This window comes from Mesoplodon densirostris, chromosome 16 (assembly GCF_025265405.1).
Source record: "Mesoplodon densirostris isolate mMesDen1 chromosome 16, mMesDen1 primary haplotype, whole genome shotgun sequence".
In the NCBI taxonomy this organism is placed as follows: domain Eukaryota; kingdom Metazoa; phylum Chordata; class Mammalia; order Artiodactyla; family Ziphiidae; genus Mesoplodon; species Mesoplodon densirostris.
The window spans coordinates 63513493-63528510 of NC_082676.1; the positions used below are offsets into that span (position 1 = coordinate 63513493).

Below are 15018 nucleotides of genomic sequence, written 5' to 3' on the forward strand. Positions count from 1 at the left end.
CTCCTGGCAGTGCCCCCCACCCCAGCCCTAACCAAGGTTGACACCTCCCCATGCCTCCCAGGCAGGACAGGGCGGGGACTGGGGAGATCTGAGTTCTAGGCCTGGCTCTGCTATGACTTGCCCTCTGTGACCGTGGGCAAACTGGTCCTCACCACGGCAGGACGCAGAGCCCCCAGGAGCTGGTGGAAGGAGGGCTGGGAGGCAGCAACCTCTCCAGGAAGTGGAGCCGCAGAAGCGGCTACTATCTGCCGTTCGGCCCTGCACTACCAGCTGACTCCCCACGGGCTGAGGCTTGGCTCTGAGGGGAGCCAGACACACCACGCCTGAGACTGGAACCTCTTCAACTCTGGGTGTGGGGGGACGATACTGGTTAAAGTGACAGAAAACGGATTAGTTCACAGAGGGGAACGAAAAGGGGAGGAACCTCAGGGGTTTTCCTACCTCGGCTGGGATATCAGGAGGTAAACATTTTCTTAAGTTTGGAAAGGAGTCCCTCCTTGTCCTCCCCAGCCTCAGGCCTAGCCTTGCCTCCTGCGGAGCTATCCATGGTGCTGCCACCTGGGCACAAACAGCAGAGAGAACTGGGGTCAAGGGCGCACACCTCCATGTGTCCCATCGCAGGCCCCGCCTGGCTACCCAGGGCTCACCACTGAAGGAGCCACCAAGTGCCACCCGGAGAGGAGAGGGGGCTGCACCCCGGTTGGCCAGGGCTGCCCCGCCTGTCAGATGACTCAGCACTTCGGAGCATCCCAACTGCTCCTCGAGTCACTGGCCCGCGAGAGGAAGACAAGAAATAGAAAGGGACAAAAAGGAGCTGTCTCTACCTTAACAACCGTAATAGAAATACAGCCAAGTGCCAGATGTCTTCTGGGCCAGGCCACATGGCATCCACATTAGCTCGTTCAATCCTTAGGCTAACCTTACAGGTAAATTCCACAGATGAAAAAACCAAAAACCAGAGGCACAAAGGGGTTAGGTGGCATGCCCAAGGTCACAGAGCCGGTAAGCAGGCAGGAGGCCCGAGATGAGACCCAAGCAGTCGGACGCCAAAGTCCAGGCTCTCACTCACCAGCTCTGAGAAGTGAAGAACATGCACCAAGACCAACCGACCAGCTTCCACAGCCCATCGGTGCACACAAACCGTCTCTGGGACACCTGGGGATCCCAGGACATGCGCACTTCTCATCTATGACAATGGCAGCCGAGGACCCTGTGTGTCACTGGGCAAGCATCTGGCTCCAAATGCTCCAGATAAAGGGAAGCTGATCAGGGCCCACTGAGAGCAATTCTGCTGCACGAACACATCGTTTTAAAGACCTGCCAACCACGAGGCAGAGGGCCAACTTGTTATGAGCCGGACTGTACTCAATATTTTTCATTGTGCTAGGAGAATTAGCACATCTCAACATGTTAGGAGAGGTACATCAAGTACAGCGCGTAGAGGGTACAAAATGGTCACGTCTCCAAGATCTCAGTCTAAGACGCCTTTGTTGGTGAGAGGCCTAAAGCTCTGAGCAACAGGCCCCCAGCAGGGGTGGGGCAGGTTGTCCTGGGTACAGCCCCCCGGGCCATCCTCTGGACCTGACGTGCTCTCCTAAGTCAGGAATGTCCTCAGAGAAACAGCGGTGGCCCCAAACAAGAATGTGCTGACAGAGGTCTGAGCAACCACAAAAGCCCAATGCCCAGGGCTCCCCAGGTGAGGACCCGGGCACTGCACAATCACGGCGGCAGGCCCCTGGGAGAGGCATCCACGGCCACAGGTTACAAGACCAGGTGTGCCCTCCTTCAGTCCTTCATGCCCCCTTTTCTTACATAAAGACTTAAGTAACAAAAAAGGACTCTCCTAACACAAAGGAATCCACAAACCAGAAATTTCCTGGGCCTCCTCGGACAAGGCAAGGCAAGGCAAAAGTACTGAATTTTGTTATGTCCTTGGTGAGGGGACAGCAAGTCTGTGTGTGTGTGCACGTGTGTGTGTCTTACACTATGAGTTACTGCTGCTGATGGAGCTTTTAACATGTGCCAGGTATCATGCCAAATGCTTTATCCACATGATCTCATTTAATCACAGAAGAACCCTATGAAGTAGATGCTACTATTATCCCCAATTTATAGATGAGGCAACTGAGGCTCAGAAGTGAAGAAATTTGCCTAAGGCTTTATAGCTAAAAATGGCAGAGCTGGGACTTGAATAATTTGATAGCAGAACCCAAGCTCTTAACTATTAGTCACAATGGGGCACAGAAACACTCAGTGACCACCATCACCCCCACCCCCACTCTGCTATCCCTGCAGTCATGCCCCGGGGCCACAGCGTTTGGCCAAAGTCTGGGAGAGCCAGAATAAATACCTAGTTAGCGGGTTAATGATTCAAAACCAAAAAATAAAACAGAACACAGACACACCTGGAAATTCTCACCCCCTGCCACCAGAACACATTCTTATCTCTATTTTAAATGTGGGCTCCTTCAGGAATAAGGCTTACTGACAGGGACATCAAAGGATTTAAACACTGAATTTAAAATTCTGAACCGAAAGTCAGGGATAAACTGTGAGCCTCTGCACACGGATGATGCAGTCTATACCTACATCGCTTTTCTGGCCCATGGGAGGAGGGACGTGTCCTTACAGGATGTCCTGAGCACTCAGATGCCTTCTGGTCTCATTACAGGATACAAGCTGGCACATGATTCCTGCACTTAGGATAAACAGGAAATGCCCATGATCCCTCCAGCTGCACAGGCACTGCATGAGCGTTTCCAGTCCGCGCCTTCAGGAGGTGACCAGAGCGGAGGGGCTGCTCAGCCAACCTCAGGCAGAGGTCGGACCCGAGGCACAGGACTCCTCTATCAGACCACACGCAGCTTGCCCGAGCAGGGGTTAACGTTTCCATCCCTCAGAAGGAAAATGAATTCAAATAAACTCAGCTAACAGGCGCTGTGCACGTGCAGGGGATTCAAAGAGGACACGCTCCCAGCTTACAGGCAGTGATTCCCAGGCATAAGTGTTTGATGGCTCTTTACAAAATGAAGAATAACCAGATAACATTCATTCTGGGAATGTGTACCACCTTTCTCCACAGTCACAAACCCCTAGTGTTATAAACAAGGTCTAACGCTTATTTGGGGGTTCAGTGCTTGCCCTGTCCTCCCCGCTCACACTTTAAGCTGGATGGGGCAGGGACCCTGTCTCTCTGGGCATTGCTTCTTATCACGTGGCAAATGCTCAATGACCATCTGTGTGAAGAAACAGAAGCCAACAGGACTCCAGGATGACTTCTGAGAACTGGACCCACCCTACAGGTAGAGGTGCAGGTCTACACTCACAGCTTGACTCCCTGAGCTGTCTATACACACACAGACTGAGCCAGTGGAGCACCCCTCATTCCACTAAAATGTCTTTTCCCTCATCTTCCTCTTGCCTCCACCCTGCCTAGATAAAGGGGCTCTACAGTCAACTGTCCGCTTGTCAGAAAAGAGAACGCAGTGGGATCCCCAAATAACGAGCTATGGAACAGGCTCCTACATGACAGCTAACTGTACGTATGTGGGTTGTCACAGGAATTAATGATGATCCAGAAACACAAACAATGAGCCACACTGTCTCTAAACCCAAAAGGCCATGTGGTAACCTCAGAGCACCCCAGGCCCCCGAGAGCACTAAGGGTCCCAAGCTCACTACGGTCTCCTGCTTCACAGACTGGGAATGAAGCCAGGGTCAGACATTAAGGTTTTCAGCAGGGGCTTTAGGGAACAAAAGTAAACAAGGGATACTAAACCCACCAAAAACTTTAGGTCAGTTTCCTACATAATTGTAACTATTCCAAATGCCTTCCCGTAATGAAAGCAAAGACACCCAGCAATCCGTTTGTATCTGCAGTGACAGTCTCCGATGACTATCTCACTTAGAGACTATTAAGAAGTGACACTTTAGCCCAAGAACCACTGATGACTGCAAGCAACTGCTTCTAGTAAAACTTTAATAAAAGAGATTCAGGCTCTACTTAAATAAATAGGAGTCACCTTAAGGAAGTTGACAGGAGGGGAATTTTGTACACTGGTGTGTTTTCACACGTGGACTGCAAAGGTAACTTTCTTCACAGTGTAACAAGAGGCTTAACCACACCCAGGTAGCAGACTGACTGACAATGCATTCTTTGAAGCCATTACTAAGATTCTTAAATGCCTTTTAAAGAATTATGCCTGGCAGCCAAATTTCCCACTGGAATACAATTCTGAAATGACAACAGAAGTGGAAAAAATAATAATTTGGCATACTCATTTTACTTTATAAACACTTTTCACAAATGCATCCAATGCCTATGTTAAAGTTACCCTATACTCAGCAAAATTATGTCAATAGACATTTAAAGGAAGAACTGGCGAAGTGTCTGGCACACAGGAGCGTTCCAATAAATCCTGGCTGAACAAGGGGACAGGGAATGAGCTAACAGGACAAAGAACCATGAAAGTAATGACGGTTCTAAGAACACTCATAAGCTGACTACATGATCAACTCCCAATTTAAGCTCTCAGAAAGGGACTGAAGACAACAACTGGTGATGACTAATACCTGACATTCAAATATAGTGAACAAGGCCCAGGTGGACCTCAAGTTCCCAATGTGGGAGGGGGCACAGCTGAGAACTGGCTGCAGAACAAATCTCACATGCTCCATGACTGCGGAAATATTTGGGACTCAGGAAGAAGCTAGAGGTGCATAAGTAGAGTTACATGGAACAACCATTCCCACTTCCTTTTAGTTCAAGGGATAGTAACAGAAAATATGGAAAAAGTCTATGAACCAAACCACTAAAATAAGTGCCCACTTGGTGCCTAGTTGGCCACAGACAGGATTTGTGGCAGCTGCTTTTTCACAGAGGACTTGGTCCCCTAGACTTAACAGGAACTCAGGGGACCTCCCTGGCAGTCCAGGGGTTGAGACTCCACGCTTCCAATGCAGAGGGTGCAGGTTCGATCCCTGATCTGGTAACTCAGAACCCACATGCCACGTGGCACAGCCAAAAAAGCACAAAAAACAAAAACAAAACAGGAGCTCAGCCGAGTCCACGCAAAGGCTATTGCTGCTGGGACCCCCACCCCTACCCAGGGGCTACAAGACCAAGCCCCCACGCCCCGCTCCGATCACCTGCCCTGAATGACCATACACTGATCTAATGCCATTCAATCTCTGAGAAGGTGAGAGGCAGATCCAGGACCCAGACAAAAACAAAATGATGCAAAGAGGAGGCAACATGTTGGGCAGCTGAAGCCAATTCACCCTTGGCATGGCCTGTCCCGGCCCCAGCAGAGGCCCAACCGATAGAGAACAGCGTTTTCTCAGCAGAGCACCCCCATCCCATGTGAGGAGGGCTGTGGCCGAAGTTCCCGTGGCCAAAGCTTCTGCCTGTGGGCATTTTGGTATCAAATCACCAATATTTAACTCCACTCTACAGAGGGCCTATGATGTTTAAGCTCAGGGTAAATAAGGTGTTTTGTTTTTCATTGCCCTAGGAATTCAGAATTTAGGCCCACTATGAACAGGCAGATTTGGGGTAATGTGACCACGGTCCTTCATTGCTGTAGTAGCTGTTGTTTACAGGACACTCTGAAATCCTGGAGAAGCTTTCTGGGAGAGGAATGCATTAAGCCTCCCAACCCATCTTCTCCTTTAGTGGTTACAAGGTGATCTCAGGTAGGGATGTGCCCAAGGTCACAAGGCAAGTGGCAGAACCAAGGATAGAACTCAGGAGAGCAGCCCTCTGAGACACACAGCTGCTACCTGGCAGGAAGCATCGTGGAACTCGCTAACCTCGGCAAGCAGCACAGGTGCAGAGGAAGGGGGAGCAGCTTTACTCTGGAGCGCAGCTGCCCCCGCCGTTCCTAGCCCTCAGCTCCCCTCTTTCTACTCTGCTCTGCCCAAGTGGAAACCCCAACACGCTTCTGAACCGTCCACCCTCCGAGGGGCTGGGGGCTCCCACAGGTCGCTGGGCCACCTTACCAGTGCTTGTGTTGGTGACGCCGTTCACTGTCCCCTCCACGTCGGTCTCATCCTCAGCATAGCTCAGAATCAGGCTCTGCTGCCGGCTTGTCAGTCTCCTGTGGACCGAGCACAGTCAGTGTCAGAGTGCTTCCTCTGGGCAGCTCTTTAAAGGACGTGGACGTGGCCAGTCCCCACGCAGCGTGTGGGAAATGCGAGACCCGCAACCCAGGCACAGGACACACCCTGAACCCAAGAGCCCACGCCCTCAAAGCTTCCGTAAAATAAACCTCCTGAACTACCCTAACTTGTTCTAAACAACTGCCATTGTGGCTATGCTAAATAGTTTACAGGGGGGAACAAAATGGAAATGATGTAATTAAAGAGAGGGCTGGAAACCCAGTCCTCCCAAGCGGAGTCTGGCATGCCCTGCTCCGGATGCCCACGGCTCCCTGATTGGACTTTTCTCCCAGACACCACAGACATCACCCACCACTATCTGGTTATAGGTCTCTCCCACCAGATGGCAGGCAACCTGAGAACAATAATAACAAAATCAACAGCAGCAGCAATAGCTAAGCATTCCCTATGGGTTATTCCTTTAATCTTCCAGCAACTCAACGAGGTCGAGCTTTTGTATTACATCTACTTTCAGGAGTGCCCAGGCAGGACACACTTGACTTAGAGGGAGAAGTAACCCGCCTAAGCCTCAGCGCTTATGGCAGCAGAGTCACACAGGCCGGGCAGTCGGGCTCGGTGCTGAACCACCATGCCACTCAGCACCAACTCAGCAGGTAAGAAGCCCTCAAGCGGCTCCTGCCCAGTGCTGAAAGCTGCAGAGATCGGGCGGGCCTCGCCACAGCTGAGCAGCGCTTACTTTGGAACTCTGATCTTGATGTGAATGTAGTGATCTCCATAGCCGTAGCTGTTAATCCGGGGGATGCCTTTCCCGCTCATGCGAATCTTCTGGTCTGACTGAGTCCCAGGGGGAATCTATAAAGAAAGGAATCTCTGGTTTTCCTTGGTTTCCAGTTGCCCAAATGAAAACATTTCACTATGTGAAGACCATCTTATTCCCGAAAAGAACTCCATTCAGGTTTCTAGACCGAACCCACCAGACACCACACGGAAACTGGCTAAGCCAGGTCCAACCCGAGCAGAGCTTGTGACGGCCTTGAGGGCAGGGAGTCTGGGGCGGCGAGCCCAGAGCAAGACTGAGGGAGCATGGGGAGCGAGACCTGGGAGGTGGCAGAGCCAACTGGGGCACCACTGAGGCCGCTCCCCGGCCCGGCAGCAGTGGACATGGCCCGGGAGCTGCCTTCCCTGCCAAGTCACACCCAAGGCACGGCCAACACTCCTCCTTCCCCCACCCCGCCCAGATTGTCTCCTCAAATCCCCGACAGGCTGGCTGTTCCCAGGTTCCAGCCACTTCTCAGCCATTTCCCGTTTCAGAAAAAAAGAACAAGGAAATACAAGGGTGGTGAGGCCACGCTTGCCCTCTTACCATCACATTGATGGTCTCGTACAGGCCCTGAGCTCTGGCGGTGCCTCCCAGGATGGCCTGAGCTATGGAAATGAAGAGGTCGGAGTGGATGTCTGCACCGTCCCTCCGGAACACAGGGCTTTTCTGCACCTACAGCCAAGCACGAGAGGGGGTTACGCTCAGAGAAGTCGTTCTGGAGAGCGGGCAACAGACATATCTCAGCAGCTCAGAGCACAGCATCAGGGAGAGAATGTACTTTCACCAAAGCAACCACGCCCCCAGGCTCTGGGAGTTACAGGGGAGGTTCCTACTTCACTGCAACGCAAGAGTGTCATCTCAGATCAAGCTGTTCAATTGTTCAGGGAAGTAAAAAAGTAAAATCAGCTTCTGAACATTAAAAAAATAAAAATCTGGGCCTCCCTGGTGGCGCAAGTGGTTGAGAGTCCGCCTGCCGATGCAGGGGATGCGGGTTCGTGCCCCGGTCTGGGAGGATCCCATATGCCGCGGAGCGGCTGGGCCCGTGAGCCATGGCCGCTGAGCCTGCGCGTCGGGAGCCTGCGCGTCCGGAGCCTGTGCTCCGCGACGGGGGAGGCCACAACAGTGAGAGGCCCGCATACCGCAAAAAAAAAAAAAAAAAAAAAAAAAACTTTCTTTATTGGAAAGTATAAAGAAACACAGACTGATACAATCTACAAAGGCGAAAACGGTTTACTTTCCAAAGAGTCATTTGGTACAAACTACCTTCAAGTCAGACTGGCAACACTGGAATTATTCTGATTGTATAAGCACTATTTTTTGTGTGTCAAAGACATTCTTTGCCTTCCAGTGATTTCTTCTTTCTTTTTTTCTTCTCTATTATCAGCTGCGAACAATCTGAATTCTCTACCAAACCTTCCTTATAGATTGGCTTCCAGCCCGCTGCCTTTGTCTTCGATTTCTCAGTCTAGAAGACTCACCCTTTACATTATTTTTTTCTTTGTTTTAAATTATAAAATATTTCACATATACGTAAACCAGCAAAGTAAATAACACACGGTGTTTCCACAACCCAGCTTAGGTAACAGAACATTAGGACACAGGTGACTTCTCCCCACCTCCAGCTCACCCCTCCAGAGTAACCAGGCCAATCTAGTAGGTGTCATTCCTACAAGCATCTGTTTACTTTTCCTACATGTTTACATGTCCCTAAACAATACATAACACCACCTCACATGGTTTAAAATTTTACACAGATGACCTCCTTCCCTCGTCCTGCAACCTGCTCTCTCCCTGTTTGTAACTGAGAAGTCCCAGGACATCTCATGCTGACACGTGTAGCGCGAGCCTCCTGCTCTGAGGTGCCCTGGGCCCACAGCGCAGACCACTCACCATTCTCCTCTCCAAGGACAGCAGGCTATCGTCACTGTCTCACTGTTGTTAACGAGGCTGTCACACACCCTGCCTCTGTGAACTGCACCTCCTCGGGTACACGTCTGGTGGAATCGCTGGCAGAAGGCGCCCCTCCTCTCATGTTTCCCTCACCTCAGAAAAGTGGGTTTGCCCTGCACATTGTATGTAAAACTGTAGCTTTGGCACTTATTGTCCCTATGAACAATTCGATACATAAATAAAAAATACAAGGAGATGTTTTCTGTATTTTTATGAGTCCAACTTGTAAACACCTTGAGGAAACTTTGTTCTCTCCACATTTAGCACAAAAGCTTGATGTAACACATGTTTAATCACCCTGCCAAAGTGGCCACTGCTCACCTTGGAAACTCAGATGGCCAGACACTCTGTGAAGCTCCTACCTCTCCTATGAGAAGCCTGGGCCGTACCCTCTCCAGGAGAGCAAGGGCCTGACAGAAGCTGTGCAAACAGAGAACCTACCCTGAATGTGATGAAAATTTCTCTTTTTCCTACAGGCATCCTCACAGTCTGGCCATCCTCGACTCCTGTAAGTAAAAACAAAAGTTCAAAAGAGAACGATTATTTTGGGACCTCCCAAGGCATTTTCTATGCTAGATCCATTTACAACCCACCAACTTACTCATTTCTGTTTCTTGTTAACAAGGAATAACACAACTACCGAAGATAGCAACAAGTATAACTTAAAACAAGAATAACTTTCCAAAGGTGCAACATACAATAATTGATAACTGAACAAAAGCCCCTTCTATTCATTTCTTCGGTTTACTGCCAGGTCCACCTAGTATCTCAGTGAGTTCAGAGTCTAATCGGGAAGACAGCTATTAGCCAAATAACAACACTAACAAATGTATCACTACAAACAGAGACATGTTCTTAGAAAGAAAAGATCCCAACTCCAGACAAAGGAACATCTAAGGAACAGGGAGGGTTCCAGAAGGCTCCCCTGGGGAAGTGACACTTGAGCTGGGAGCTCCAGGAGAACAGAGTTAACCTACTGAAAAGAAGATGGACAGTGAGCTTCAGTCACTGGGAATGGCGTATGCAAAGGCTCTGTTCTGGGAGGCAGGGGCTACGTGAAAGTCAGGAAGCTGCAGGGCAGGTAATGAGGGGGAGACTAAAAGGAGGGGAGGCTGAGACCAGCAGGGGCTGGAAGGGGAGGCCATTTCTCGGCCCCTGAGAGTCACTGCGGTGTCTTCAACAGGATGAGAGACATCATCAGACCGCACAGTGGAAACTGGCTAGGAACAGGAGCCAGTTAGGGAGAGCAGCCACAAGCTGGCCCTGGGGGCAGGAGGAGGGGGTGGTGTTGCCCGCTGGGCTGGCAGTGGGGACGACATTGGCCTTGGGACAGAAGATGGAGGAGGTGGGGGAGTCCTTCACGCAGAAGCAGAGTGGCCACGTCGGGTTTCATCTCCCCACGTGACATGTGTGCAGATTTTAAGGATAACTGGTGCAGAGGAAAACGCAAGGAGACCCTGGTTCCTCCTCGAGTTTGGGCTCCAGAAACAAGGACACGATGGCCCCGGCTCCCAGCCCCTGCGCGTGGAGGAGCCCCAGACCCACCGGCAGGCACAGGGATCACCACCTTCTTCTTCTGCTTGGCTTCTCCTGCTCCTCTGCACACCACACAGGGAGACGTGATGATGGAGCCCCGGCCACCACACCTCCGACATGTGGAGCGCATCACAAAAGGGCCTGTATTTATGGTTTCCTGATAAAAAGGAGAAGAAAAACGGGACCCTTAGACACCGGTAAACCCTGACAGCGAGGTCCTGGGACCACAATGTGCACGAGAAACATTTCACCAAAGATTCACGTGTTGCGTGCACATGCACTAAAACATACTGCCTAAAGACACAGGTGCAGGAGCTCAAACTGTTAATCTGACCTAGAGCGCACCGACTTCTGAATCCCAAACCACAAATCTGATTATATGAGGCTGAAAAATGAGACACTGCCTCTCTACAGAAGTTCCCGAAACTCCTGGGAGCTGAGCAAATATGCTTTAAAAAGAGTACCCCCCCCACCATTACAAAAGGGACAGCTGGGAAAGCAGGGAAAGAAAGAGGAAAGTGATGGCTGGATGCAACCCCCACCCAGAGCTGCCACTGCCCACTCCAAGGGAGGGGCAGCACTGGCCTCTCTGTCTCCCAGGGCCCCCCACTGTCCCCAGCCCCCATCACAGGTACCCTGGGAGCAAGGAGGCAAGCAGCTCCTCTCGCGGGCACTGGTGCTGCTCATGCTCCCCCGCCAGGGGTCTCTTCTTCCCTATCCCCCCAGCCCCTCCCACCCCAGTCCTCCAGGAGCCTCCCCGGCTCCCAGCCCCTCGCACAGCTGGTGGGGCCTTACAATTTGTGGCCACTCCCATCAGCTCCTCACTGGGCACTGGAAATCGGCTACCTTTTTATTTAACCTAACATCCTTGGGGGTTTTTTTCTTGGTAAATTATCAAATACCTGTTGTTATAGCAAATCAAAGGATACAGACATATATAAAAAAATTATTAATCTCCCCCCTCATACTGACTCCCAAGGTGACCAGCTCTTGGTAGCTCAGTTTGAGGTGTTCTTTCCCACAACTCGCTCGCTCACTCTCTCTCTCTCCATAAAAAACTTTTTAAGTAAAAATTTTATAATGACAATACATTATACTATTGTTCTGCAACTTGCTTTCCCTTTCATCTTCATGATACATCATGAACATTCCTCCAGACCAATATATATAGATTTCAATTTCCATTTTAATATTTAATTTTTGTTTCGGTGAAGAAAAAAATCTCTTCACATAGATCCTTCTGTTCTGATGTCTTAATTTTTTTTTCTAAGACAGATTCCCAAAGGTGGACTTGCTAGGACAAACATTTATTAAATTTAAAACTTTATGTGCTAGGTACTTCCCTGGTGGTCCAATGGCTAAGACTCCCAATGCAGGGGGCCCAGGTTCGATCCTTGGTCAGGGAACTAGATCCCGCACGCCGCAACTAAGAGTTTGCACACTGCAACTAAAAATCCTGCATGCCGCAACTAAGACCCGACGCAGCCAAATAAATAAATAAATAAAAAGATTTTTTAAAAAATACAATTTTATGTGCTATATTTATTTGAAAAGGTCCTATGTGCGTATGGTACAAAATTCTAAAGTAGGGACTTCCCTGGTGGTGTAGGGGTTAAGAATCCCCCTGCCAATGCAGGTTCAAGCCCTGGTCCGGGAATATCCCACATGCCGCAGACCAACTAAGCCCGTGCACCACAACTACTGAAGCCCATGTGCCTAGAGCCTGTGCTCTGCAACAAGAGAAGCCACTGCAATGAGAAGCCCACGCACCACAAACAGAAGTAGCCCCCGCTCGCCGCAACTAGAGAAAGCCCATGTGCGGCAACGAAGACCCAACACAGACAAAAATAAATAAATAAATTTTTAAAAAAATTCTAAAGTAAAAAATGAAGGTATGGTGAAAAGTTAAATGTCCCCCTCACCCCTGGCCCCTAACCATTCCAGGTACCTTCCATAGATGCACAGCTGTAGTGATATTCTTGTGTATCCTACTTTTATAGACACACATTTCAAACCATCCATCTGTGCATTACAAGTTTTCAATAAGCCCAGGTAGCATACTGTGCACACAGTTCTGTGGCTTTTGCTATTTTGTTTTTAACAATTTAATAATCTCAGAGAGCACTCCTCATCAGTGTATTTTTCAGTGACCTGGTGGTCACTGAGGCTGTGCAGTCCTTTCCTATTACACACAGGCTCCAAGGGACACCATGTACATGTGCTATTTGCCAGGTGTGATCTATAGGCTACATCCCCACAGAGAGAGGCATATGTGCAGGTGAAGAGCCACTGCAGCTGTGGCCAGGGTGGTTTCCACATCCACCATCAGTGTACACTAGTACCACGTCCCACAGGCCTGTCAGCAGGGCCTGAACCCATCTCTGAAATGTGTGGGGAACTTCAGGCATCTCCTTGGCTCCACCTGCACTTCCCTGATTGCCAGCAAGAAACATTTGCTGGTCACTTGCATTTCCTCTTCTCACCTTGACCTGTTTTTCTAATGAGCTGTTAGTCTTTTTCTCATTATTCTGAAAGAGCCCTTTACATATTAGTAATACTAATCCTTTAGCTATGTCTTACAAATTTTTTTTCCCAATCTCAAACATTACATTTTGAGAGAAATACACTTCAGCTTGTCTTATCTCAATGTTCACCTAAGAAATGTGAAAAAAGAAAGCCACAGCAATTCAGGGCCTTGGAGAAAGGACCTTAGAAGTGAGAGGGAATTAGGATCAATAAAAAGTATCTGTAGGGAATTCCCTGGTGGTCCAGTGGTTAGGACACGGAGCTTTCACTGCCGACGGCCCGGGTTCAATCCCTGGTTGGGGAATTAAGATCCCATAAGCCGCCTGGCGCAGCCAAAAATAAAATAAAATAAAAAGTATCTGTAACAAGTGGCAGCAACTCAACTCACAAAACTGTAACCACAGGAATCCTCATCCACTCCAAGAGCGCCCTCTAGAGGAATGTAAGCACAACTTCACTTTCTCAGACTAAGCTGTAGGAGTACTTACAGGTAACTCTGGGCACACCCATCAGTGGACTATTATTTAGCCATCAAAAAGAATGTTTAAAATATTCAGGGCTTCCCTGGTGGCGCAGTGGTTGAGAGTCTGCCTGCCGATGCAGGGGACACGGGTCTGTGCCCCGGTCTGGGAAGATCCCACACGCTGCGGAGCAGCTGGGCCCATGAGCCATGGCCGCTGAGCCTGTGCATCCAGAGCCTGTGCTCCGCAGCAGGAGAGGCCACAGCAGTGAGAGGCCCACATACAGCAAAAAAAAAAAAAAAAAAACTCAAAGATATGGAAAAATGCTTTCATTATAATAAATGAAAAAAGGGAAAAATTGCATGTATGATTCTCAACTGTTGAAAATTATATACAAATAGGCAAAAATATATTCAAAGTCAAAAGACAAATACAACTAAAATCATTGGCAAAGGACTAATTCAATTAATTTATAAAGGGCTTCTACAAATGAATAAGAAAAAGACCAATTACTCAATACAAAGAAGGACAAAAGGGCTTCCCTGGTGGCGCAGTGGTTGAGAGTCCGCCTGCCGATGCAGGGGACACGGGTTCGTGCCCCGGTCCGGGAGGATCCCACATGCCGTGGAGCGGCTGGGCCCATGAGCCATGGCCGCTGAGCCTGTGCTTCCGGAGCCTGTGCTCCGCAATGGGAGAGGCCACAACAGTGAGAGGCCTGCATACAGCAAAAAAAAAAAAAAAAAAAAAAAGGACAAAAGATGGAATACATGCAAAAAAACAATGGCTCTCAAATCTTAGAAAAGATATTCTACTTCACGCATAATAGATACCTGTATATTCAAAAAATGAATATGAGGAATGACACTATTCAAAGGTATCCGTTGTCTATAACATGAAAAAAATAAGAACCACCTAGGCATCCAGCAACATGTGCCTGCCTAAACAAACGGTGATGTGTCCATATAAAGGAATACCGTGGCCATAAAAAGACTGAGGCAGGGACTTCCCTGGTGGCGCAGTGGATAAGACTCCATGCTCCCAGTGCAGGGGGCCCAAATTCAATCCCTGATCAGGGAACTAGATCCCACATGCATGCTGCAACTAAGAGTTTGCATGCCACAATTAAGGAGCCAGCGGGCCACAGCTAAGAGTTTGCATGCCACAACCAAGGAGCTTGCCTGCCACAACTAAGACCCGGCACAACCAAATAAACAAACATTTAAAAAAAAAAAAAAAAAAAAAAGACTGAGGCCACGATAAATGCAGAGTATTTCCCAAACATACTGAGAACTAGAAACAATAAATAAACGATAACTAATAAGAATGTGCTGTATAAAAAAATAAATAAAATTAAATTAAATTTTTTTTAAAAAAAACGTAAAAAACAAAAAAAATCACCATTTAGCAACAGTTACAGTAATCCCTGATTTAGGTAAGACTGATCTATGGATGCTGTAACTACTGGGTATAAGTTTGATGAACAACAGGATATTTACATAGTGTCAAGGTACCTCACAACTTCCTTGTTAATTTCAATGGGAAAAATAATAACTTTATAATGAAGAAACCCAGTGGACACTACCTTAACTGATTGTGAACAAATGT

General features: G+C 48.8%; 1 protein-coding gene across 2 annotated transcripts in view; it reads right to left on the minus strand.

Annotated features, from left to right (window-relative positions):
• DNAJA3 (DnaJ heat shock protein family (Hsp40) member A3) overlaps window positions 1–15018 on the minus strand; it is a 30822-nt gene that overhangs the window by 533 nt on the left and 15271 nt on the right. The window contains exons 6-11 of one of the 2 annotated variants that reach the window (XM_060078209.1): window positions 10436–10583; window positions 9332–9396; window positions 7484–7612; window positions 6857–6972; window positions 6001–6098; window positions 442–558 (exon numbers count right to left, since the gene is read on the minus strand). In XM_060078209.1, the coding sequence (XP_059934192.1) occupies window positions 455–558; window positions 6001–6098; window positions 6857–6972; window positions 7484–7612; window positions 9332–9396; window positions 10436–10583 (660 nt within the window). In that variant the 3' untranslated portion in view covers window positions 442–454. The remainder of the gene's footprint in view (window positions 1–441; window positions 559–6000; window positions 6099–6856; window positions 6973–7483; window positions 7613–9331; window positions 9397–10435; window positions 10584–15018) is intronic. The other variant, XM_060078211.1, reaches the window with a different exon arrangement.